Source organism: Jatropha curcas, chromosome 11 (assembly GCF_041381405.1).
Source record: "Jatropha curcas cultivar XTBG-Jc1 chromosome 11, XTBG_Jcur_1.0, whole genome shotgun sequence".
In the NCBI taxonomy this organism is placed as follows: domain Eukaryota; kingdom Viridiplantae; phylum Streptophyta; class Magnoliopsida; order Malpighiales; family Euphorbiaceae; genus Jatropha; species Jatropha curcas.
Window position 1 is genome coordinate 26,888,113 of NC_143161.1, and position 25,606 is coordinate 26,913,718.

The 25,606-nt window shown below is 34.2% G+C and overlaps 3 protein-coding genes across 18 annotated transcripts; 1 reads left to right on the plus strand and 2 right to left on the minus strand.

Moving 5' to 3' along the window:
* Positions 1 to 276: 276 nt before the first annotated feature.
* Positions 277 to 9,224, plus strand: RUS1 (root UVB sensitive-like protein (Protein of unknown function, DUF647)). Of its 16 annotated transcripts, none has more exons than XM_089716119.1 (10): positions 277 to 660; positions 1,571 to 1,653; positions 2,462 to 2,542; positions 4,148 to 6,139; positions 6,263 to 6,538; positions 6,976 to 7,032; positions 7,244 to 7,442; positions 7,733 to 7,848; positions 7,982 to 8,158; positions 8,680 to 9,224. In XM_089716119.1, exons 4-10 carry the CDS (start codon positions 5,354 to 5,356, stop codon positions 8,962 to 8,964), a joined length of 1,896 nt encoding a protein of 631 aa, XP_089572245.1. In that variant the 5' UTR covers positions 277 to 660; positions 1,571 to 1,653; positions 2,462 to 2,542; positions 4,148 to 5,353; the 3' UTR covers positions 8,965 to 9,224. The 16 variants fall into 16 exon arrangements, with proteins under 16 accessions (XP_089572245.1, XP_089572246.1, XP_089572247.1 ...); XM_089716120.1 differs by having other exon boundaries at positions 4,151 to 6,139; XM_089716121.1 differs by lacking the exon at positions 2,462 to 2,542.
* A 783-nt stretch (positions 9,225 to 10,007) lies between these two features.
* LOC105634391 (putative fructokinase-5) lies at positions 10,008 to 11,307 on the minus strand. The gene is made up of 3 exons (XM_089715840.1): positions 10,657 to 11,307; positions 10,318 to 10,569; positions 10,008 to 10,220 (listed from the first exon to the last, which is right to left on the minus strand). Exons 1-3 carry the CDS (start codon positions 11,245 to 11,247, stop codon positions 10,086 to 10,088), a joined length of 978 nt encoding a protein of 325 aa, XP_089571966.1. The 5' UTR covers positions 11,248 to 11,307; the 3' UTR covers positions 10,008 to 10,085.
* A 1,435-nt stretch (positions 11,308 to 12,742) lies between these two features.
* On the minus strand, positions 12,743 to 23,883 carry LOC105634390 (ATP-dependent Clp protease). The gene is made up of 15 exons (XM_089716318.1): positions 22,737 to 23,883; positions 22,030 to 22,091; positions 21,827 to 21,924; positions 21,588 to 21,671; positions 21,152 to 21,198; positions 19,993 to 20,067; positions 19,824 to 19,901; positions 16,315 to 16,371; positions 14,938 to 15,008; positions 14,727 to 14,826; positions 14,462 to 14,566; positions 13,969 to 14,031; positions 13,758 to 13,880; positions 13,322 to 13,480; positions 12,743 to 13,040 (listed from the first exon to the last, which is right to left on the minus strand). Exons 1-15 carry the CDS (start codon positions 23,718 to 23,720, stop codon positions 12,966 to 12,968), a joined length of 2,181 nt encoding a protein of 726 aa, XP_089572444.1. The 5' UTR covers positions 23,721 to 23,883; the 3' UTR covers positions 12,743 to 12,965.
* Positions 23,884 to 25,606: the final 1,723 nt, after the last annotated feature.

Sequence of the window (25,606 nt, forward strand, 5' to 3'; positions counted from 1 at the left end):
TATTTTAACATAAAAGATCAAATTAGAGTGTACTTAAGTGAAATACCCCGAATTTTTATTTTCAAAGATTTTTCATTTAAATTTAATAAACTGACAGCTTGGAAATGAGTTTAATTAATTAAATGCAAATTAATAATTCGTACACTGATAAACCGAATCAAAAATCAACTGAAAAATCAAAAAAAAATCAAATGGAAATCGAGATTTGGGCTGAATCGAACCGAATCAGCCCAAACCTTCTAGAATCCTTTTCATCCTTTTATCTCCAACGCATACTTCACCCTCACCCCTTAGCATTTCTGCACCTCCACTCCACCGACACTGCCACTGCCTCCTCCTCCTCTCTTCTTTCTTTCTTTCTTTCTTTTCTGTTTCTTTTTCTTTCCTGCGCCTGCGACTCCACTGCCGGCAGAAGCAGATCGTGCCTCCATCAGCTCGATCGGACTCCGCCGCGCGCCACAGCCATTCTCCTTCGCTCGATCGCTGCTCCTCGCGACCCCGGCCACAGCTCTGCCACCAGATCGCGCAGCGCCACCACTGCAGCTCAACTTCTCCTGCGTCGATCTCAGGTGGTCCAGCCGCTTCCAGTGCGCGTAGCTCCGATCCGGCACGCGTAAATTCCCGATCTAGCGAAATCCAACAAGAAAAAGTATATTTGCGGTATAAATCAATTTTTGATAATTCCCAGAATTTATTTTAGTAATTTGGGTATAATTTAACTTAGTAATTTTAGTTAATTAAATTAATTTTAGTAATCTTGATTAGTTAATTTAATTTAGCAATTGATTAATTAATTTAATTTAATTTTAGTATTGATCTATTGCTTAGTTAAATTAAAAGTAATTAGTGTTGATTTATTAATTTATTAAAAAAAATATTTAAAATTTTATACGGTATTAAACTAAATTAATTGAAAAGTCAGATAAGTTAGATATATGGAATTAAAGAAAATTTATAAATTTATGTTGGTACGGAAAATGTGGAGGATGAGATTTGTTGATTGAATTGATTGCCCGATGGATGGGCTGTGTGGTTGGAATTAATTGATATAATGTTGATATTTTAACAGGTGGATAATCCAATTTTTAGGGGAGATGCTGCCGAAAAGTCAGTAGAAAATAAATTTTATTTTAGAAATTAAATTACTTAGAGATTAAATTATTCATAGAAATTAAAAATATAGAATAAGATTATGAGAGTGATAAATAAACAAATAAATAAATAAACTAGAGGAACGAATTTATATATAGTTCAGTAAATTAAATACCGACTAAAGGTATTAACGTTATGAATATTATATGATCAATTGTATTATCATTATTAATATTATTATTCTTATTATTAATCATACTAATATTTTGATTAGTATTATCATAAAATATTAATTACCGAATAATTAGACGTTTTACTTAATAAATGAATCAGAAGAAATAAATCAAACAAAGATGCACTATAGGCATACAGTTTAGTTTGATAAGTCAGTGAACCGACGAGTAACGAAAACAAATAAATGAATGTCAACTGCATTTCCCAAATTAGAATTCTTATGTAGAATTTTCTTATTATATAGATACTTATAAAGTTTCGGACTGTGAAGACAAAGGCTGGAAGCGCACAATAAGAAAGGCAGTCCTTTTAAGGACAACAAAAACTGTGAGTAGTGTTAGATAACTAGTATCATCCGCCTGCATTCATGCATTCACGGCTAAATGTTATCATGCATTATTTTGTTGAATTGCCATATTATGATGCACTATTTGTTGATATAAAAAAATTATTTGATTACTTGTGCTATGAATGTATTGTGCCTTGTTTGTGTGGAATTGGGATGACGTGGACCACCATGGGTTTGTGAGGACGGTCTGTGATATGGATCCTGAATATGATATGATATGGAATTTGACCGTCGGCCGGGAAAATGGGAGATCGGCGCCCCCGTGTGCACCTGATGATATGGATTATATGGAAAACCACAGGATGGCCTCTTGTTGTTGCGCACCTGATAATCTAGATTTGATTGTAGCCCGCAGGGTGGCCTCCTGTTGTGAGCACTTGATGATCTAGATTGGATGGAGACCACCGAGTTGCCTCCTGTTGGTATAGAAAAGAAAAGAGAGAATGGAAAAACAATGAGAGGACTGGTCAGTGAGGATTAGACCAGTTGGCCGTATGGGGGATCGGCTCCCTGGTGCACATGTATGAGAGGGCGAGCCATGTGTGAGGACGGCTCGTTGGGGTTTTAGGTGGTGCCACTGACTAATTTTCACGTGATGTGATTAAATGAAGGTGATAATAATTGTGATTGCTATTGTATTGTCATTTGTGTGACACTGCATGATCATAAAATTAATCGGTGATCAAATAAAATATTTCAGCATTTGTATGATTGTGTGGGGTGAGAGGGTTATCTAACCCTACTCATTGAGTTTGGCGCTCACCCCTGCCTACCTATTTTTTTCAGGTAATAGAAGAAAGAAAAATCCTATGGAGTTGAATTATAGAAGATTGTTAATGATAAACGAAAAATGATGTAAATGTACAGGTAGAGTTCCGCAATTGTATTATAGTTGGGTTGTAAATGAACTTTATTAGGGATGCATAATTGAAATAAATTATTGGGCCTGTATCCACACTTATGAATAGGAAACGAGGCTTACATAATATAGGCTTACTACGGGCTTCGGGGGCCTTAAGCCCACCCAGGTCCTAGTGCCGGTCCGGTCCATGGAAATGGGTCGTGACAAAAAAGACAACAATTGTTTAATTAGATGAATTCGGAGGGAAACATAACGGATATGATTGTTAAAAAAATTTGATTAAATGGTAAACACTAAACATTAAAAGCTAAATATTTGAGTATTTAAGATTTCATAAAAAGTCTCTTCAACCTTTCATTAATCATCGTTATTATTTTTTAGAGCCTATAACTTATTCGCATTTATTCATTACTAGTGTTTTTTATGATGTACGTTGCACGTTATTATTATTCGGTATTACTTATTGTTTATACTCATTAATTTATTCTTATATAGTATTAAGTATGATTATATTATTTCTCTTTTATTCTCTAAATATTTATATAATGTTAAGACATGATGTTGTGTATAACAACTTTAAATTAAAATTTATTTCTATTTAAATAATATTTATATTATAAGCGAATAATATTTTTCTTAAACTAATTTTAATATGATAGACAACATTAAAAGTCAAGTATATTTAATAAAATAATTATAGATGATAAAATGAAAAAATTATTATTAATTATAAGATTAGACTTCAATTTTTTTGAAAGTGATAAGGTTAGATTTTAATTAGCATCGATTTCTTTAAAAAAACTAAATAGTAATATGATCCTATGTTATTAGATGTTGATTTGAGTTCATGAAAATCAAATAAAAGAAACAAAATTCTAAAATAAATAATAAAAAAGAACTCAAATATACCTCAACCTCCGAATGAACAAATTCCGATCTGTGAAAAAAAAAAATCAAAATTTTAAAAGTGATATATATATAAAATGTGTGAAACAATACTTTTTTTTATAGATGTTTATATATATATATATATATATATATATATATATATATATTGCATTTTGAAGTTTATTTTAAAAATTAAAATAATAATCTACTTTTTGAAACAATTAATATCGTAATAATCAATGATTGAAAATTCAATTAAAATAATATATAATAAAAATAGTGTCCATAAAACATTCATGGTGTACTTGGATGACACTAGCTAGTATAGAATTTTTTTAATTATTTTAACATAAAAGATCAAATTAGAGTGTACTTAAGTCAGCTGGATTAAGTAGTAGGTCACACTATTTATAGCCAAACCTAAATTGATTTTAGGATACAATTGCTATTAAAGCTAAAAATTGAAGTGTCCAATCCAAGGGAGAGAAGTCAATTTAGGGTGAAATTAAAAAATAATTGAAAAGTTTGGGGTGAATATATGATTTAGCCAACTGCTTTTGGTAGGTAACTAGCAGAATATTAAATTCTAATTCTAACAGCCTAAACTAACTTTGAAAAGTTGTCTTTTATGAGTATTTTGGAAATTCTGGAAATTTTAAATAACCTCACGAAAATCTGGAGCAAAATTTATAAATTTCCTCTTATTTATATTTTCCAATCAGTAGCATAGCTGGCTTCTCTAGAGACATGCCTGCTGTCCTCTCCGGCTGGTCTTGTGAATTAATTAACTGAGACTTTAGAGTTGAAAAAGCTACGCTGCTGTTGCTACATTTCACCTGTATCCCATTAGCACCTCTTTTCAATGTGCTTATAATTGGGGAGACTGCAAGGTAATTTCACTTCATTCTGTAGTCTTCTCTTGCTTTCGTACTTTGGCTGTCTTTAATTTGGAGTCAAGGTGTTCGATAAAATGCCTGTTTAACTATTGGCTCATTTTTGCTGCTGCTGTTACTCCTATGACTTCTGTTACATTGATGTAGGAGATATTTCAGGGCGTAATGTTATTGATTTTGAGATACCCATAGGTTTGCCTAGAAGCAAAATTGAGAAAAGGTACGGCCTTTTACTTTGTTGTCGCAAGTGGGTTTTGGATGAATTGTGTATAGGTAGGTGGGAAAACAAATTTATGTGTTCTTAAGTGTTTGAGATTTCCCCATGTTGATTTGAGTGTTTTGTTCTCAACTTAAATTTGGCATTTTGGTCAAAGACATACATATGCTATAGAAGGAATTTAAAAAACGACATTACTTTTATGCAGGTTCAAACTAGATTTGACGACTCTTGATTGTTGTTTCAGCAAATTCTAAATTCTGATAGCTTCTTCTGCATTGACATATCTTACCTTGCTTCCCTTGTTAGAGGCCAAAGAAAATACTGATTCCCATTCGTGTATGAGCTTTAGCTGCATTATTCAATGCAACAAAACCTTCTAATTGTTCTTCAAATTTTATACATGCTTTAAGCCTAAATTCAGTTTCTGAAAAAAGTTCCTCATTAAGTTAAATTTCTGTATTAGTTCGACTATAATCCTAGTTCAGGTTGAATTTCGTGGAATCAATGTGGAAGTCTTGATTGGATGGAATTTTGATGAGAAATGGTGCACAATTGGTGGCTTTTCTTTGGCACTTGTGTAGTTGATTCGTTCTTGCACATGTGATGCAAGTTCTAGATTGAAGAAAGTTATCGTCCATTGTTTAATTATACAATTCTGAAATTTGACTTTAATATAAGTTGATTCACAAATTTAATTTTTTCAATTTAAGTTAAAATCAAGCAGTTCTTGGCCTTTCTCTCTTTCATTTCTGCAGAAACAAGCAAGACCTTCTTTTCTTATTCTTCTATTAAGAAGCACGAAAGGAATATATAAAATGGGTTGCAGTTGCAAGTCCTTGTTCTTTTGTGGAAAGTTGATGTCTACTTCCATTGCTATTACCCTGCCACCAACTACTCTCAATAGAAGTTATAGTCATAGAAGCTCCGTTATGCAATCATTGCCTCTTTTTCCTTTCCATCTTTCATCAAAAGCCCTTCATGCTGATGCTATACTTCATCTCAAGGCATTACCAGAAACTAGGACCAAATGTTGCAATCGGGAAATAGCAATTACTGAAAGCAACCCTTTACCTTTCAATTTTCCTTTGGAGAGTAGTGATGGTGGTCAGAATAACAACAACAACAACAACAATAACAATAACAATAATCCTGATGATCCATGGTGGTGGAATGATGGTTGTGATTCTTCCAAGAATCAAAATCCCTTTGTCTGGTTATTAAGCTGCTCTGTGGTGTTTTTGTGCTTTATCCACTTGCAGTTTGCTTCTGCTTCACTTGCAAGAATAATTCTCTCTTCAGATAGCGAGAAAGAAGATGCTGTTGATGCTAGCATCTGGGAAATTAGAGGAAGCAAGTGGATTAGGATCATTCCTGATTTCTTCAAAGATGAATTCCTCATTGCTTCATCATTGCATGATAATGCATCACTATCATGGTTGAATATTGGGGAAAACTTATGGCTGCAATGCAAAGTGCTCTTTATTCGTCTTATGCTTCCTGAAGGATTTCCTCTCAGTGTTACATCTGATTACTTGGATTACTCTCTTTGGCGGGGTGTCCAAGGTATTGCCAGCCAAATAAGTGGTGTTCTTGCCACCCAGGTACACATCATTCTTAAAGTATTATTTGTAATATTTTTTTCCCTTTTCTTTCAATTCATTCCCTTTCATTTGTGGTGCTGCAGCTACTTAAATTTTTTCTTCTGCTTATTAACAAATAAATAGGCATTGCTTTATGCTGTTGGGTTGGGGAAAGGAGCAATTCCAACAGCAGCTGCCATCAATTGGGTCCTCAAGGATGGACTTGGGTATCTCAGCAAAATCATCTTATCCAAATTTGGGCGCCATTTTGATGTAAATCCCAAAGGATGGAGGTTGTTTGCAGATCTTTTGGAAAATGCTGCCTTTGGATTGGAGATTTTGACTCCTGCTTTTCCTAACCTATTTGTTTTCATTGGTGCTGCTGCTGGAGCTGGACGCTCTGCTGCTTCTCTTATCCAGGTATTTCAACCTACTAATGCTGATATGCAGTGTTAAACAAGACCAACAATTTCTGGACTTGAAACGTCATTACTTTCATGTGAACCTATTTTTAGTTCTGCCTATAAAGCACTTTACAATATTTTTTTGCTACTTCTATAACGATGTGGTAGATAATTAGGACAATAGAATATATTGCCAAAAGAAAACTTTGGCAAATTTTTCTTGGAATATGATTTTTCATGTTACGTGTAAGTTTCAAGTTGTGACAGGTATATACTTTATTTTGGCTCTTTTTTTTTTTCCAATTTTTTTTTCTTTCATATGCAATTGGCATTGAGCATTTCTTTTACTTTCCTAGGGTGAAGCTCTATTAAATACTGTATGCAATCGTAATATCACTTTCAGCATAACCTATGTCATGATGTAGAGTTGCTGATAGTTCACATAATTTACAGGCTGCTACTAGAAGCTGTTTCTACGCTGGTTTTGCTGCTCAAAGGAACTTTGCTGAGGTAAAACAACATTGTTTGGGGTTACCAATCCTGAAATGCAATTGAAGCTGATAGTAGAGGAATCTCTTGCTCCTATCAGTCTTCATGAATTCATGTGCCATGCCTCTTAGCTAATGCTAGCATGTGCCGATTTTTTTTTTTTTTTTTTTTTTTTTGGTACATTTCTACCTTGGTCTGTAGTATCTCTTTCTGAAGCAATTATTAATTTTAGGTAATTGCAAAGGGTGAAGCTCAAGGAATGGTGAGCAAGTTTATTGGTATCATGCTTGGGATAGCACTGGCTAACTGCATAGGCTCTTCTACTCCACTTGCCCTTGCTTCTTTCAGTGTGGTAACATGGATCCACATGTTCTGCAATCTGAAGTCATATCAATCCATTCAACTGAGAACCTTAAACCCCTATCGTGCAAGTAATTTTTGTCTATTCTCTCGTTCATCCTTTCCCTCAATTGGATTAGTTTCCTAATGATGTCTTGGACCAGCTCAACATTTGAAATATGTCTACAACAATTAATTTGAAAAAAAGGATTTTATGATGAACCAGCCTGACCCTGAGACTGCTGCTGGGGTTCACTGATTTAGCTGTAACTGACAAACATTATTCTCCTCCTCACTATTGTCATCAGACTGAATTAGTTCATCAATATATATATACATATATCGTATCATGGAGAAAAATTCCCTTCCATTATTTTTGCAGGTTTAGTTTTTAGTGAATATCTGCTTAGTGGCCAAGCTCCTTCCATCAAAGAGGTTAATGATGAGGAACCACTTTTTCCAGCTGTACCTTTCCTTAATATTAACTCTGTGGGCAAAGTGAGTTGCTTTCTGTGTGGAAGTCTGAAGTTCCTCCTTAAATAGTTGATGTTATTTCTGCCATGAAAAATTATAATGTTTTAAATTGCAAGTTCATTTAGTTATATTCTATTTGTGTGGATTTATGTCTCAGCCGCACTTAGTTGTACTATCTTCAGAAGCAAGGGCTGCAGCTGCTGAGATTGAGAATCGGCTGCAGCTAGGGTCAAAGCTCAGTGATGTTGTGAACAGCAAGGATGAAGTGCTTGCACTGTTTAATCTGTATAGAGATGAAAGCTACATTTTGACTGAGCACAAAGGAAGATTCTGTGTAAGCTTTTGTACCTCCTTTACTTTAAGTCTGAATTTTTTGGTCTCACTTACTGTCTCAACTGAAGGAGCAAATTAGTGCTAAAAGTTTTCTTTTCTTCACCTCTATACATAGTTTTATATGCTTCACACTTTGAGTGTTAGTTTGTATCTTCTTCGTTCTGCGTGCTCTATGGAAGAGGTGAAAAAGGCCCGAAATCCCTGCATTAATGATCCTGCTTCAGATTTTTCTTGTTTGAAAATTGTTCCTTTCAACTGGAAGCCATTGAACTTCTTGCATTCTCGGAGTGGGCTATCTTGGATTAAATGATTTCAGGGAATATGACCACCCTAGTTTGATTTGTATGGCATACATGTGTCTATTGTTTAAATACCATTTTCTTCTCTTTTTGAAGGGGAGAAAAAAGGGAAAAGGATTAGCACTCACACTGTTGCTGCCTTTATTTGAGAGGCAAGTTTAATACAACGCATTGAACTTACTAGTGTTTTTGAATGTTGTGTTCGAATATTGGCTGGGATCAGGTGGTGCTTAAAGAAAGTTGTTCAGGGCAAGACATGCTCAAGGCACTGTTCCAAGTGAATTATTTGTACTGGTTAGAGGGAAATGCTGGACTTGAAGCCAGAGGTACATCTGCTGATTGCAGACCAGGCGGGAGGCTACAGATATCTTTGGAATATATGCAACGGGAGTTCAGCCATGTCAGAAATGATAGTGAATCTGTTGGTTGGATTGCAGATGGACTTATTGCAAGGCCTTTACCAAATAGGATATCTCCAGGTAATTTGGCATCTCCGATGGCAAGCTGACAGGCGATATCTCTATATCAGGTGAGAGTTTTGCTGGCAAAAGATGGACATGCAAATGAGGTATCTTGATTATCATGTGGCTTGTTGATATCTTGATGCAAACTGCTACTGATTCTCATACAATTGAAAACTGACTTGCTCAATAATCATTAAAACAGAGGTAGGAAGCGACAGTGAACACAAATATGTCCTCTTTTTACAGTTAGGCTCTTGTATTGAATTTTGGTTGTTAGAGTGAGTTAGGCTCTTTTCACTCCCCATATCTCTCTCATATGATCAAATTAGCCCAGGCGAACTTTTCATGATATAATAATGCGTTCCAAACCCCCGCACCATTACATTAAACGGATCGATGCTTCGTAAAGAACTACTGCGAAAAATAAATTTGTATTTTGGTATTGCTTCTCTTCTTTATTGTTCCACACAGCTATTCCATGTCATCACTGAGCTTTCAACACAAAGGATCATACTTTCTTTATACAACATTCCTTCTCTTATCTACTACATATTATCATTATCTATTCAATCACCCACCTTCTTACACACAGAGGTTTACATTAATTTATTACACATTTACACAGAGGATTACAACTTTATATTATTAATTTATTACACATGCAAACGCTTATTAGTTTTTTTACCTGAAGTTGTACAATAAATTCTGCGGAGGAATACTACAAATAAAATACTGTACTAAAAAGTAAAAATTACAAGCTAAATAACCAATTATGATTACTAATTAATTTTATTCTCATTATTTAATTTAAATTTAAATTTTAAGTAAATATAATTTTTATGTATTAATTATCAGAATTTAAGTATTTGAATGTTTTATTATTATTATTATTAAATATTATATTTTTATCAATCATCAAACTATATATTAATCATTTAATTTGATAAGGGGATTTTATGTGATTTTGCTTAGCTCAATCATTTTTTTTTTTTTTGAGGGTATTCAGTTGAATTTATTTTTAAGTATTAATTATGGCATAAAATTAAAGGAAGCAGAGAGTATATAGTGAGAATGTTGAAAAAAATAGTTGAACAAAACTCTAATTATTTAATTAATTATTTCCTGCTGAACATTGGAATTAACATTAAAAAAAAAAAAAAAAAGACTAGTTGGACTTGGACTTGATTAGTGCTTGAGCTTCAGAAGGGGATGGAAGGGCAGGAATTGCTCCTTTCTGAGTTGTACAAATTGCTCCACATGCATTAGCAAATGTCAATGCCGCCTTCAATTTCTCTTCATTCTGCAATTCATTCATAATAATAATACTAATTAGCCTTACAACTTGAATAAATTATTATTTAACATATATATAATATAAAGGAAAAAAGGAAAAGTACCTCAAAAATTGAAGTATCTTTAGCAACAGAGCACAAAAATGAACCGACAAAAGCGTCACCTGCTCCAGTTGTGTCAACTGTCTTAACAGAAAACCCACCCAACTTTCCTTTGCAACTCTTGGTGAAGTATCTGCAACCCTTTTCTCCATCTGTCACTACTAGTAACTTGAGGCCTTCATGCCACAATTGAAGCACCACTTCTTCTTTGCTAGGATCTCCTTGTGTCAAGAATGCCACCTCATCATCACTCACCTAAACCAAATTATTATAAATTAACCAACATCCGGTTCGATCTGCAAGCAAAAGTGAATTTATTACATATTATAAAGAATTGATTACCTTGATAAAATCAGCTTCTTTCCATATGCTTTTGATGCCGTCTCTAGCAGCATCAGAAGAAGGCCAAAGAGGAAGCCTTAAATTAGGATCATAAGAAAGCAAAACTCCGGCGGCTTTGGCGGCTTTCATGGCTGCCATGTGAGCCGATCTGCACGGCTCAGTTATCAAACTAATAGATCCATAATGGAATATCTTGGCTTGCTTAATAAGATCAAGATTCAATTCAGATTCTTTCAAGAGCATATCAGCACTAGGGTTTCTGTAAAACATGAACTCTCTTTCTCCATTTTTCTTCAACGTCACAAAAGCCAATGCAGTTCTTGCATTCTCGTCGAAACGCACGCCTTCGCTGTTAACTCCATTCTTCTTCAAGATATTGACCAGCATGTGCCCAAACTCATCGTCTCCGAACTTGCCAATGAAGGCAGAGCTACCACCAAGCTTGGTTATGGCACAAGCAACATTGGCGGGTGCACCGCCAGGTGCTTTGATAAAACCACCGGACTCCGCCAAGGAAACGCCAGCTACGTCCGGCACAAAATCAATGAGCATCTCTCCAAAACACACAATCAATGGGCTGGAGTTTGTCATTTTGTTCTCTTCTTTTGCTTTGCTATTTCAACTCTTTTGCTTTGTATAAACACACAACGAATGGACGAAGAGGGCTCTGTGTATTTATAGGCAGGCAGTAAGCGGAGCAAGTAAGGAAGATCTCTATCTAGCGATGCATATCTTAGTAATATCCATATGGATAGTGTTTAGCTGTATAAGTAATCTTCGGTTAAAAAACCAAAACACTATCTTAATATTATAATCCAATTTTCCACAAAATAAAAATGGTCTCAATATTATTATTATTATTATTATTATTCTAGCCAAAACTTAATTACCAAAAAAACTAAATATATTCTCAAAATAATAATAATAATATAATTCTGAAATATATTAAACTTTATGGTTCTCATTTTCATTGGGTGCTTTTTTTTTTTTTTCTTCCTCTAGTTTACTGGTTTGATATTTAATAATTTAACTAAATTTGATAAATTTTCTTTGACTTTAATAGTGATTTTGCGAAAAATTTATAAGTTCTGGATCGATATAATTTTATGTTTCTTCATTTTTTATTTTACTATCAAAATTAGGATAATTAGAGAATATTTTTTTAATAAAGGATAATTAAAGAATAGTTAATTTTTGAAAATTTTTTATACAAAAAAAAAAAAAAAAAAAAAAGGTAGTTGGACCCATAACTAAAATTTCTGAATTTTTTCTTTTGACAACTTAGATATATTTAAGTATCATTTCCAATATGTAAACTTAAATAAACTAATGAGGGAAAGAAGTAGATAAGCCATTCAGATAAAGCAAAATTAAGAGGAAAGAAACAACTTTGCCGATTTTACTGTATTCCATCTAAATTAAAGATTTTATTGGCTTTTTGACAGATGAGATAAACATTAAACAACCAAAAGCACACAAATTTAGATATATTTAAATATCCTGTTTAGGATAAATTAGTTCCACAAAATCTGTATAATTTTTTTTTTTTTTTTTTTTTTTTTTAGTTTCAGATTTCCATATTTGATAACTTAAAAAAGAAATTCTATTATTTATAAATGAAATTATATATTTTGGTTGTATTTTATAAAAAAAAAAAAGGAATTTAGTAATTTTGATATTTCAATTTTTGAATTTCACATTTCCATCTTTGGCCCACCTAATCCTTGGTATTTATCTATAATTAGAAATTCTACTCCCTCAAATATTAGTTCATTTTTAACCGAATATTGCTCTCTCCTAACCGCACCATACCTTCCTTCCCTTCGCTTCAAGAAGCCTTCCCTCGTACCATCCATACATTAAAGAAGTACCTCAAATATCCACAATTCATAGGTTTAGGTAGAAAGAACAACCTTGCAAAAGACATTAGTATTATGATTAAGCCAACACATGGGAAAAAGTAACTAACTACTTACAGTTAGAAAGCTTGTAATTTTGAATAGAGTGCAATTTACAAGAGGGAAAAGAAAAATAACGATACAGCATCCGATAAAACCATATGAAACCGAAATCACAAGAGATAAAATTTCAGAAATTGATAAATTTAATCAAATTGAAGCGAAATTTTTGTACAGTGTGCTGCTTAAACTAGCAATGTACATTTTCCTTTTCATTTTCTTTATGATCATCAGAAGCTATGCTGTTTTTACATGGAGATAATTTACATTCAATTATGAAATGTGAGACTTTTACAAATAAAGAGCAATTTTACAAATAGTAACAGTGGCTGACTACCGTATAAGTAAACATTACATGCTCATGGCTCTGGATGATACTTCTGCTTCGCCTTCTTGCAACTCCGTGTCTGCAGCCTCAACATTTTCCTACAAACATAACCATAAATATTTGTGCACATGAGAACCCGATTACTACCAAATAATAACATTACAGCAGGAAATATATTGTGTCCGGAAATTTCCCATTGCCCTAAAGATGATCCAAAATCGAAACTTGAACCCAATACTTTATTTATATCAGCATATGCATAGTGATACATGCATCATGCCGCGTACATTTATTGAGGTAGAATTCAAATGAATTCCGCAAATTTCATGAAAATTCATTTACACTGAATAGGATCTTAGTATATAGACAAGAAATGTACCATTGCTTGCTTCATCTTATATTCTGCAAGGTAATGCTCAAGTGCACCCTCTCCACGAAGAATTTTCCCACCACATCCAGGAGCATTTACGGAACCTACAGACTCCTCATCGACTACAACAGTATCTATTCTATCATTTCCTGTTCTTACATCGGGAATCTGAAACATGGAAGCAATGAGATCAGTTAGATGCATGTTTGGCATTGCGTTTGAATTGTAACTTTAACAAACTGCGATTTGGGAGAAGTTAGATCTCTTAGCCTTCTCCAAATCATGATTTTTCTAAAGCAGTTGAAAAAAAATTTTCTATGTAGGTTTGAAAAGCAGCTTCAAACTCAATGCCAAACAGCGCCTTAATCTTTGTATATAACAATCACGTCGTGGTGACATTATGTGTCCCTTCTAATCCAAATAAGTTTTTTGGAGTCTTGTATACCTCATACATGGCTTCAGTTAGAATATTCTCCAATATGGCTCTTAAACCCCTGGCACCAGTATTCTTAGCCATTGCCTTTTTGGCAATTAATCTTAGTGCTTTTTCTGTAAAATGAAGCGTCACCTGAAAATTTAAATTCTAATAGTTAGAGAGAGAGAGAGAGAGAGAGAACCACTAAAAAAAAGAGGCACAGTGAAAGAGAGCATCATACATTATTCATGCTAAATAATTTCTTGTACTGCTTGCCAAGAGCATTTTTTGGTTCTGTGAGGATCTGTCAACAAAAACCAATCAAATCGCACCAAAAAATTTCCCACAAAGTTCTAAATTCAAGAATGTGCCTTGCTTATTTTTTAAGCAAAAGAAAGAAGTCTATATCATGCTCAAGGCATCATAAACGGTAATGTAGCCATGCATTTGAGAAGTGGATTATAATCAGCATCTGATTGAACCCAGTTGAAGCGGAAGTGAAGTCAGAAATAATAATTATTTCCAACTTGGAGCTAAAGTCAAGCCAAACTTAAGCCAGTAAACTAGGTTAATATTTTCTAAATTCAAAATTTTCAAAGTTGGTATCATCAAGTGTTTTATTTACCAGCAATTACTTTTCAGTCCCCAATAACAATAAATGAGTATTTATATGCAACCAGAAAACATGGATGAGGGGAGAAGAAACACAATTGTTCGGTGAACTGAAGTATTACCCGCACAAGTTGGTCCTCTGTAAGAGCTAACAAACTAACTAATATGGGAAAACGCCCAACAAACTCTGGTATAAGGCCGTATGCTATAAGATCAGAACTCTCAACCTGCAATGCAAATTAAATTTCATGTTTATATATAGGAAGAATTTCAGCCATAACCTTTTTACTTCTAAATAACCACCATACTTAATTATGTCATCAAGAAACAAAAGGCATTGTAATTTTAAGCTCCCATGTAATTGACTTAGAATATCTTCAGTCTTACTGATTCAAGCAAAGATGATGTGACTGCAGCATTGATTACTCGACCTGCTCTCATGTTAGCACGAACAGGTGCTCCAAATCCAATCGATGAATCTTGCCGTCTGTTAAAATATAACAAATAGTTTCAACTTTCAAATTCATAATGCCCTGAAACAGAAACAAATTAAATTTCACAGTATTCATGCAGGGAATATTATTAGAGAAGGGAATACCTCTCTGATATGGTCTTCTCAAGATCGACGAACGCTCCTCCACATATAAACAGGATATCCTTAGTATCTATCTGCATAATGTATAAAAGCGACAGATAATTTAGAATAATGATTATCCTCATAGTATGATGATGATAACAAAAAATTTCATGGGTCAACATAAATTCATTTCAGAAAAGTCACAAGTAACACGTGAGAACAAATTAAATGTCAACACAATGTAAACCGGTGATTTAGACGACAGTTTTTAAGAGTAGTAGTTGCATTTAGCAATGATGAGAAGGAATTGACACTGGTTTCAAACCCTACTGAAAAGAACATCCTCTGCATATACAGATCAAAGGGAGTCCACTCCTCCAAATATCCGCTATAATATGTCAGCATTGTATGGAACAGTTACCATTTCCTTCACCTCACCTAAAACTTTGCTCCCAAATTAGTTGCACGGGTTAGACTGGTCCTTTTGGACGATTATATTAACATTGAGACTATATATTCTGACTTAATGTTTTACTAGGTATGCATCAGGATGGTGTTTAGGCTGTTTTGGGCGACCTCTTTTTCTGGTATTTACAGTTTAATAAATCACAGTTTAGAAAGTTGCATTTTTCTGCTTTTTAAAACATGGTTTCCCAAGCAGTTAAAAAAATGTTTAGAAAAACCAAAATAAAACACAATTTTGAAGAACATCTCTAAACTCAAATCTGAAATCAATTATACCACTTGAACCCATGTCATGATTATTCTATCAGTCCTATCATCTTCAACTTGAATCTACTCGCCCTTCTACATCCATGCACCAATATGTCCATATCTTACATATCCGAACAATTCAGAAAACCCACCTCAAAACATGTTTTCTTACAGGAAAAATATTAATTGAAAAAATAATTTTGTCCATTACAAGGAGAAACCCCTTGTGTTTGTCTCTGGAAGAAGAATCCACTCTACCATGAAATCATATAAAATAACCATCAACATGATAGAACTAGAAGCAAAAACATTCGAGAAGATAAAGGAACTGAGGATTTGATGCTAGTCAAGCCACAAGCCAGACAAGATGCATGGAAAGGCTGTTGAAGGACTGTCGATAAAAGCCAATAAAATGGATATCCAAAATGCATCAATAATCACTAATCAGTAGAACCCACATGCAAGTTTTGTAAAGACAGCAAGCTTCTCCTCCTTAAAAAAAATAAAAAAAGAAAAAAAAAAATAAGAAAAGAATGAAAAGAATACATAACCAAAAGAGGAACATCTGGAACCCTGAAGAACAATAAAAGAAGCAATGCTATCATTCCTAAATAAAATTAGGAGAATACCCACTGCATCTTAAAAATGACATCATAAATCAGGGTGGGATTTTGGGCCCGTTACCTGTATGTTATCACCCCGAGGATGCTTCCTCGCCCCTTTCTCAGGAACATTCACTATCTGCATGAAATCAAAAGTCAAAACCATAGTTTTATGCCGCAAGAAAAGTTGACACAAATAGCTCTAAAGAATTCCTGTTGTTTTCTGGAAACACTCAACTACAAATGATGAATACAAAGAGGAGATTTCCTCAGCAGCAATGGCAATAGACACTCCACAGGAAGAGAGATGTATGCTAATACGAAACAAAAGCGCTAAAAGAAAGGCAAGGTGTGAAACCAGTAAAATCATTAGAATGTGAGAAACTAGAGGACCAATGTGTGCAAATATGTATGGTCTAGCCGTTTAGCAGTTGGACCCAAAGGAATTCTTCAGTGAAACAGAAACATACCAAAATCACACACATTACAGGCAATGGCAATTTAATTCCTTTATATAGTTTCCCTAAATTTTGTCCTTCTAAAGCAAGAATTAACATGGGATGTAAAATTAGACCCCCAGTTCTTGCTTTTCAGTCAATTCCAAAAAATACAAATAGGACTCAGTATGTGGTACGGATATCATTGAAATTACATAATTCGCTAAAGGAGTAAGCTGTGAAAGTCTGTCAACCATGACTTGAACCTTTAATTTGTTACGACACACTCACCTTCTAGATGCGTTGATACAATCAATGGACTACAAAGCATGCTAGATTTATGTTTGTAGAATAAAGAGATCCACTTATCCTGCCTCAATACAATAACAGATCATCTCTTCAGGTTAGCAAAAGAGATGAAGTTTGATTACACGATAATTGGTTTTATATTTGGTCCAACACCCACTCAATTATAATCCTTTGTTATATTTTACATTTAATTCAACGTGAAATTTATTTTCCAACAGACTCCCTCGATTGCAGAAAGGAGGGCCCAATACAACTTAACATCAACAGGCCAATTGACACTTTATGATATCGTAGAAATCTCAAAGCATAAAAAAATACAATTTTTAATGTTCTATGATATAGTAGCAACAGAATTAGAAGCTTGTAAATATCTATGTCAAGGAACCTGCATGTTTCTACAGTTACAAAATCTAAGCAATAATTTCTATGAATGCATTGATGCTTAAGTCACAATGTTACCATCATTAATAACGAGAGACATTCAACTTGTGACAATGTAAAACTTGGAAAGAGATTTCTCCCTGAGTCTAGCTTTAAGAACAAAACAAAACATCTAAATCTAGAATTGTTATACTATCACATCTTGAAATTTCCAGGATTTCTCCTTGTTTAGAATCTATCAGAGGTCTTCTTTAGCCTACAACTTTTCCGCAATGCACTCGATAAAAAACTCCAGTTCTCAATGCTAGTATTGAAACCAGACATAGTCTTTCAAATCCTAAAGAATGCTCAAGTTTTATTGCATTATTTTATGTTACCTCTTCATTAATTCCTAGTATAAGCAATGAATTTTTTTTTTACAATATTTTTTACATATTGCTAGACACTATATGATATGATTGCATGGTAATTTGGCTGCATTTACATGTAATTTGGACTGAATTGTTAAGTATGTGTATATGTGGCAGTTATTGGGCTTAGTTACGACAAATACTGTCATCGTTTTGTATGAGCAGTTAAGACATTTTACAATCAATAATACTTTCTCCAAAATCCATCAATTCTCTATATCCTTGATTCCATCTCTTTCTCTCCCTTTCTTTCCCTTTCTCTGCGTTTCCTTCTCTTTTCTCAGTTAACAAACACAAGTAAGGGCATTACAGGTCTCCAATTCCTAACAAAGTGGTATCAGAACTATGATCCTTCTCTTCTGTTTCTTCTCAATTATCTGTTAAAAAATCTCATTCCATGCTTCAAAAAACAAAAGAAGCGAGTTGAAACGACTATTCATCTCTTTTACAAGCCCTCAGAGAAATCTCCTCCAAAATCAGATTATGGAAAGCTTACAATTTAAGATGTAAGAATATTTTAGAAAGATAGAAGAGAAAATGACAGAGGCTCAGTCTGTGCAAGCTAAGAAAATGGATGATTATCACAACCAATGGCACAACGGTCCAAAAAGGTAATGCCTCTGCAAATCCTACCTTTGATAATGGTTTGAGAACATTGAATGAAGGTCGAGGGTTATAGTAGAGCATTGCATGTCTATAATTCTCCTCTTTTCCCAGTTAACAAACACAAAGTTAGAGTATTGCCTGTCAGCAATTCCTAAAACTCTAACCTATGTAAGTGTGACCTTAGTGATATCGTATTTAGCCAATCCCAAGCCTAAAACAAAGGACAAGAGTTACGGTAGGTGGCAACCGCCAAAACATTTTGTCCCATCTTCATGATATGGTTATAAACAGATAAACCCTTGGACAATTCCCATCAAGTGATAGGGCGATTTGCTACAATATGAGCTCAAGTATTAAAAAAAAAGGGACAGGGATGTATAAAGTGCACATGCCCATGCATATGTTATGTTAAACAGGTAACGATCTCTACTTTTCAGAGACGGGTGGTGGTAAATAAGTTGGTCTAGAGAATTTTTATTATCATATCGATGCCTAGATGAGGTGAGAAATAAGGAAAAGCCTCCGGAACACAATGGACAAGTGCATGAGAAGAAGTTGAGACATGAGAGCTAGACAACAAAAACTATCAAGGCAAAAGAAACCTTCCATCGACCAAACATATAGGTGAACCCAACTGCAGTTGGTTTGATGCTTATTTCAACTTAGTTGAAAAGACTACCAAAATTATTTCTAAGAAGTACAAGAAAGTTAAGCAGCAAGACATAACAGAAGCAGCAAGACATAACAGAAGCAGGCAGAAATTTTAGGTGGAGGCAATTAAAAAATATATGGAAAAACAATAAGTGTGAGTGTGTGTGATGGACTGCAGTAGTATATTATCTTTCTTAAATAAGATTGGTCTTAGAACTGAAAAGAACACACAGATTCAAATATCATTGCCAATTAACCAAGAACCAACAACTAACATAATACAGACTGCAAACTAAGAATCAAGACTACTATTTGAAGTAGGTGAAAATTCCTAGATTTTCATATTGATAAATTTGTTACTAGATTATACTTCGAGTATCTACTTTTCTCTTCAAGTACGTCAACTATATTTCGGAAGAGTGATTGGAGTAGGTTGGCATTGGAAATGTTAACTACTTGTTTGAAGAGTTCATTAAAATAAGTGTTTGAAAATCCAAGGATTAGCACTTCAAAGTTTAGGTTTTCAATAATTAGTGCCGCCTCTCAATATTTAACCACTAGCTGCAGTCATCAACAAGTGACCAAAACCACTAACTCAAACAAATACTTTATTTATCACTTTTGCTTTATAGAAAAATCCAAAAATATTATGATAAGTAATTTTTTGAAAAGCACATGATAAAATAGTTCCTAAAATTTCTACAATCAACATCCTATAAGTTAGGTCAAGACACGTGACCGGAAGATTTTAAACAAGCATTAACAGTCAACCAGTGGTGTAGAGACGAGTTACTCACTGTTCCCTCCAGCATTTTCAATAACGCTTGTTGCACTCCCTCACCTGAAACATCTCTGCTAATATTTAAGCTCTCAGCCTGAAAAATAACTGCAATTAAGAAAAGTTTGGACAAAAAGAACACCTAACTATTAAATTACCCAAATCACAGGACAGAAAATTCAGAGAACCTTCTTAGTTATCTTATCAACTTCATCAATGTAGACCATCCCTTGCTGAGCTGCTTGCACATTGAACTCGGCCACCTAAAGCGACAAGGGCAAAGACCCAGTACATACTTGAATACCAATTTATATTAAAAGAAATACAATGTTGAAAAAAAAAAAATGGACGAACAGAACGTTAGAAAAAAAAACACCATTTTACATAGAATAGAGCATTTCAGGACACACTTAAACATAGCTCTAATGGATGATTTCCAACTAAACCACCTGGAAATGCATCCGTAAAGAATGGCATAAGCACTCGATTCCAGGCTTCACATTTGACAAGTGCCAGCTCAGGCATTCATCAAATGCAATTTATCTTCCTCAAAAGAAGGTACCTTTCCATGTAAAAGGGCAAAGGTGCACTTAACAACGTGATGAATTCATAGAATAGCCTCTTTTGTCATCAAGATGAGGATAGGAAATGGATAAGAATTTGTAGAATCTATCCATAAAAGAAGCTTCCCTCAAAGTGACTGAATAATTGCTTAATTAATTATACATACTTAAAATATCATTCATTTTCATCTCTAAATTTTTAAATAGAAAGAACTTTTTTCCTTCCTAAGTTTTTGCATGGATGGCCTTTTAATACCTAAGTTATCATAAATTGCACATTTAGAACACTTTAGATGGAATTAAGTATAAAATACGTGAAGAAAATGCATTAAAAGTTTGTTTTCATTAAAGTGGGAAATTAGATGTGACTAAAATATTAAAGTGGGGTGTATTTATAGTTTTAATACGAAAAACTTAGGTCGTTGCTTTAATTCCAATTCCCTAACTCCCAAGTTAATGAGTTTATTCTTTGCCTCGGCCTTTTATATAGTTAATATAGCATCTTTGCAGCTTCAGAGCATCAAATTTAGGAGAAACACAATACCCTTGTTCCCTTCATCAAGTAAAGGAACAGGAATCTCAACCCAAAAAATAAAGGGTTTTATATATTAGAAATAATTTATTTAAAAGAAAAAGATAAGAAAAAAAATATTAATGAACAGGACTTCAAATAAAATAGAAGAAATAGAACTATCTGCTGGACATCCAGAACAGGACTAAGAATGTAGTGTAATGTCATTGAAAGCATATGAAACAACAAAAAGAAGCCAAATGTGAGGTATACCGTGAGTAATTTATATAATATTGATTCAACATCTTCACCAACATAACCTGCCTGCAAAAAATGCCTCTTTCAGATGGATGCTAATAAGAAAGAAAAAAAAAAAAAAAAAAAAAGACTAGACACATGAATGGGAAAGCATTAAAATCAAAAAATGGATAAACAAAAATCTTGCTTTGCAATTTCACTTTTACAGAGTGAAACACTGCTATTAGAGTCAAGTGAAATTCCAACCATTCTGGTGCCAAGTTTGCCTTTCCAATAAAACTTTATAACAGTAAAAAGAGCATGACAGAACACCAAAAACCGAGGAAATAAAAGAATTAGACCAAAAGTTGACAGGAATTTAAAGGTTCTGCATGGATGTGCAACACTAAATAAGAGAGAAAGAAAATGACACTTTCACTTATTCACAATAAGACAATGATATAAAATTGACTTGCCTGAGTCAAGGCTGTTGCATCGGCAATGACAAATGGCACATTGACAAAGCGTGCTAGTGTTTTTGCAAGCAACGTCTTGCCTGTTTAACACTCAAAACAGAAAGTCAGAAAGTCTAGTATTCTAAATTCTGAAGCTTCACTGGAGGGCTAACAATATAAGAATGCAGGAAGTGATGGTTTTCACTGCTTTGCTTGCTGATGGTAAAAACATGTAAACAAAGAGTAAAGACCATACCCGAGCCAGTCGGACCCATCAGGAGCACATTACTCTTTTCTAGCTCCACATTATCGTCATCGTCTATTGCATCTGAATTTCCTGCTTCTGCTGCTGACCTAGTATCAGAACACAAAGGTCATGTTTCGCAATAGCTTGATTTCATATGCAAATTAAGATAGAGACTGCAATATGATAAGGTAAGAAAATAAACCAATACTAACCCTTTTGGCAAAGAGGCATGGTAAATCCTCTTATAGTGGTTGTATACAGCCACAGAAAGTACCTGCAATACAAATGTTAACCACTTGTTTACTATGCCCATTGAAACTTCATATAACAAGCTAATTGAATGGATCATCACAAAATCTTCAAAAGCCTAAGTACTAACAATGTCATATTGACAATAACCCACAGAAAAACAATAAATGAAAGTTAATAGAATCAAGTCAAAGTGACAAGCAAGAAAAATAACTTCTTGATTAAGTAGACACTAAGATGACATAACAACTACAATCAGGACATGTAAATATATTGACCTAACATGCTACCAGAAGACACATGATCTACAATACCCAAAGAAGTAGTGTATATGTTTTCAATGCATTCAGGGAAATCACAAACTCTGGAAAAGAGAAATATATCCTTAACGCCAGCATGCCTTCTATTGCAAATATCAGAAACCCAATTACGTCACCTATCAAAAACTCAATCCAGCATAATGTCAATTAATGCACTGAAATATAGAATTTAGCAATTGACCAAACAACCCAAGCCAGCATAATGTCATTGTCAATTAATGACGCTGAAATATAGAATTTGTCAATTGATCAAACAACCCTGTCCAGCATAATATCTATTGATGACGCTGAAATACAGAATTTAGCAATTGTTCAAGCGAAATAAATAAAATACAGATACAAGGGCAAACCTTTTTGGCTTTATCTTGACCAATAACAAATTTATCAAGACCTTTGCAAATCTCCTTTGGCGTAGGTAATTCCTTGCCCAAATTAGACCCACCCCATCCATTACTCCTTTCTCCTCCTCCAGCTGCTCCTTCAGCTCCACCACCACCACCATTTGAGCCACCACCTCCTCCACCTGGCCCTGCGGTTCTAATAACATTAACCCCAGGAGCAAACGGAGGCCCAGGTGGAGTATGGACCGCAAGAACATTCCCACCAGGGGGAGGCCAATTCTCAGGTGGTTCCCCTGCATAGGACCTAAGAGTATTCCAAAATGACGCCCTGAGTCTATTACTAATAGCATTAGCATTGGTACTAGTGTTATAATCCTCCAAGGAATTTTCAATGCCATTATTGGAGTTCTTGATGGATGTGTTTCTGGTATTATGTCTATGATTATTATTGTTACTTACCCTCCCAATCTCAATAAAGCTACCCTGAAGAGGAGCAATTTTGTACGGACGGAAGTAATAAGCGGTTTTACAACTGGGGCAAAAATTAACGGCCTCATAACTACTATTACTATTACTAGTGGTATTGTTAGTGTCTGTACTATTACTACGATTCGAGTAATGATGGTAATTGGGATTCAAATCAAGATTAGGGTTATTAGAGGAAGGGAAGTGACGATTGGAGAAACGGAGATCCATATGCTTAGAACAACGAGGGCAATTAGTCTCAGCCCTAATTTTCCTTATATCATTGGAATCGCCGTCACTGGAATTGCCGCTGCCACCACCGCCAAATCCATGGTCCCATTTGTACCTCTCTTGAAGTCCAATGAGCGACTCTCTCCGGCGGTTGCATCCAATATTGAGATAGTTGAAATGAGTGGAGATTGTGGAGAGCTGAGTCAAGCGATGGAGATAGCGATTGATTAGACGATCTGGATGAGCAAATATGAGAGGGAAATGCTTGACCTTGTTCCATTTTCTCAATCCAGACATAACTAGAATTGTGAAAATGGGAATTGGGATACAGAAGAAGAAGAAGAAGAAGAAGAGTTGCGGTTATGGCAATTGCAAAGGAGAGTTTATAGGATGAAACATGGAGAGAAGAGGAAAACCAGATACATATACATATACAGCCTGCCTTTATTTTTTGTTTCTATTTGATTATCTTCTTTGATATTATTTTGTTTTTTGTTTTTACTGCGGCTGCGACCTTTTTACTATTATTTAACATTTTGACCGCATGTGGGTTAATTCTACCTCACGTCTTCGCCTATTTTTGAGGATTATTTTCAAAACAATGTTTTTTTTAGGAAACCTTTCAAAACATTGTTAAATTTTGTACGGAGTTATCGTGAGATGACATTTGTTAAAACTTGTGTTTAAAGGCGCCTAATTTATAAATTTTCTCCCTGAACTATCCTCGTTTTTCCTAGTGGTTCATGTATTTTACGAGTGTTTAGCTAACCATGTTTCTAGCCACATAGGATAAGGAAAGTGAACGCAATTGCAAATTGGAGCATGAGAACATATTTTTTTGAGCCACGTAAGTAGTCAAGTGTGTTGAATGGGCAATGACTAACTTGGGGAAGAAGAGACATTAATAGCTTTGTACTTTCTTAATTTAAATCTCCAAAATCGATCCTAAAGACGTCTTTAACCTCTTTCCCTCTTCATAACCTAATTGTGTTTCTCCGACTTGAATCAAACTGGAAAGAGCAACATTTGTGAAGGATTAAGAAGCTTGCTACAGAAAGGGAAACTTGGGTTATCACATTTGAAATCTAGGGTTTTTGACATAAATGGATCATCCCTCGATTACCTAATTTTAAAGTGCAATTGTGGGCAAATTGCTCTATTGAAGATATTATACACCGAATCAAATTGTGGACGTCGATTCTTTTGGTGTCCACAATATGAGATAAGTGGAGATAAGTTCATTGTAGCTCATTTTGCAATAGTGTATCACTTAATAAGCTTTTTGCTTGTACTCCTACGTATAGAAACTTGTGTCCTACAACTTCTTTCGGTAGCATGTCCACCAATGCGTGACTTTAATGAGAAAAATAAAGATGAACAAAGAAGAAAGGAGGAGGAGGTGGGTGCTTCGCTGGATTATTAGTGTTGTGTTGTTGTTTGCGCTGCAGGATGTTAAATGTTTATTGCATTGTTAGCATTTTTTTTTTATGTTAGTGCAATATGTTTTGGGCTAGTTTAAATAAAGAAAATGGTTAGTTGTAAAGAAATGTAGTGTTGTTGTTTTGTCTAGTTTAGGTCTGGATAGAGCCAAGGTTATTTTATTGAGAAAGATAGCATGGGGGCTTGGTTGTAAGTGACTATATTATACATAATTTTCCTAGAATGCAATGAATTTGCTTTAGTTACCAAGTTTTATTTTCAATGAGCTTTAAGTGACAAAAACATAATTATATATCAAACATTGTAATGAATTTAACAATAAATTTATTTCAAATCACTAAATTATCATTAACTAACACAAATCATTGTTCAAATATAACATTAAACTTTCCTTGCATATGGGAATAAGTCAACATGACCAAATAATATAAATAGGACAGAACATACAAAAAAAAAAAAAAAAAAAAAAAACACTAGTTTTCAGTCTTCTAGATGCCAAAACTAAATTTTCACAAATCCTAACATCTAAACATATGGATTGTTGACAGCTTGTGAAGGTTGGCTACTTCCTCTTTCCTTGAAGTTTTGAAATTGGGCTTGTCTATTGTTTGCTCTTTATGCAGTTGCTCTATCTCTTTGCTCTTGCAGTTACCTTGTTATAACTGTATTTTTCCCCTTCCACTTCAACCCTAGTAGTTTAAATCCCAAATCTCCAGTCACAACTATTTAGCTCCTAAGTTGCT

Bases quoted from the DNA above. Each gene is read 5' to 3' on its own strand.
- RUS1 (XM_089716119.1), top strand. From the start codon at position 5,354: ATGGGTTGCAGTTGCAAGTCCTTGTTCTTTTGTGGAAAGTTGATGTCT. The intron at 7,033-7,243 runs GTAAAACAACAT...TATTAATTTTAG, and splicing joins CTCAAAGGAACTTTGCTGAG to GTAATTGCAAAGGGTGAAGC. The intron at 7,443-7,732 runs GTAATTTTTGTC...TTATTTTTGCAG, and splicing joins CTTAAACCCCTATCGTGCAA to GTTTAGTTTTTAGTGAATAT.
- LOC105634391 (XM_089715840.1), bottom strand. From the start codon at position 11,247: ATGACAAACTCCAGCCCATTGATTGTGTGTTTTGGAGAGATGCTCATT. The intron at 10,570-10,656 runs GTAATCAATTCT...AATTTGGTTTAG, and splicing joins AAGAAGCTGATTTTATCAAG to GTGAGTGATGATGAGGTGGC. The intron at 10,221-10,317 runs GTACTTTTCCTT...AATGAATTGCAG, and splicing joins AAGATACTTCAATTTTTGAG to AATGAAGAGAAATTGAAGGC.
- LOC105634390 (XM_089716318.1), bottom strand. From the start codon at position 23,720: ATGTCTGGATTGAGAAAATGGAACAAGGTCAAGCATTTCCCTCTCATA. The intron at 21,925-22,029 runs GTTAGTATTGGT...TTCTGATACTAG, and splicing joins CATGCCTCTTTGCCAAAAGG to GTCAGCAGCAGAAGCAGGAA. The intron at 14,827-14,937 runs GTATTCCCTTCT...ATATTTTAACAG, and splicing joins GAGAAGACCATATCAGAGAG to ACGGCAAGATTCATCGATTG.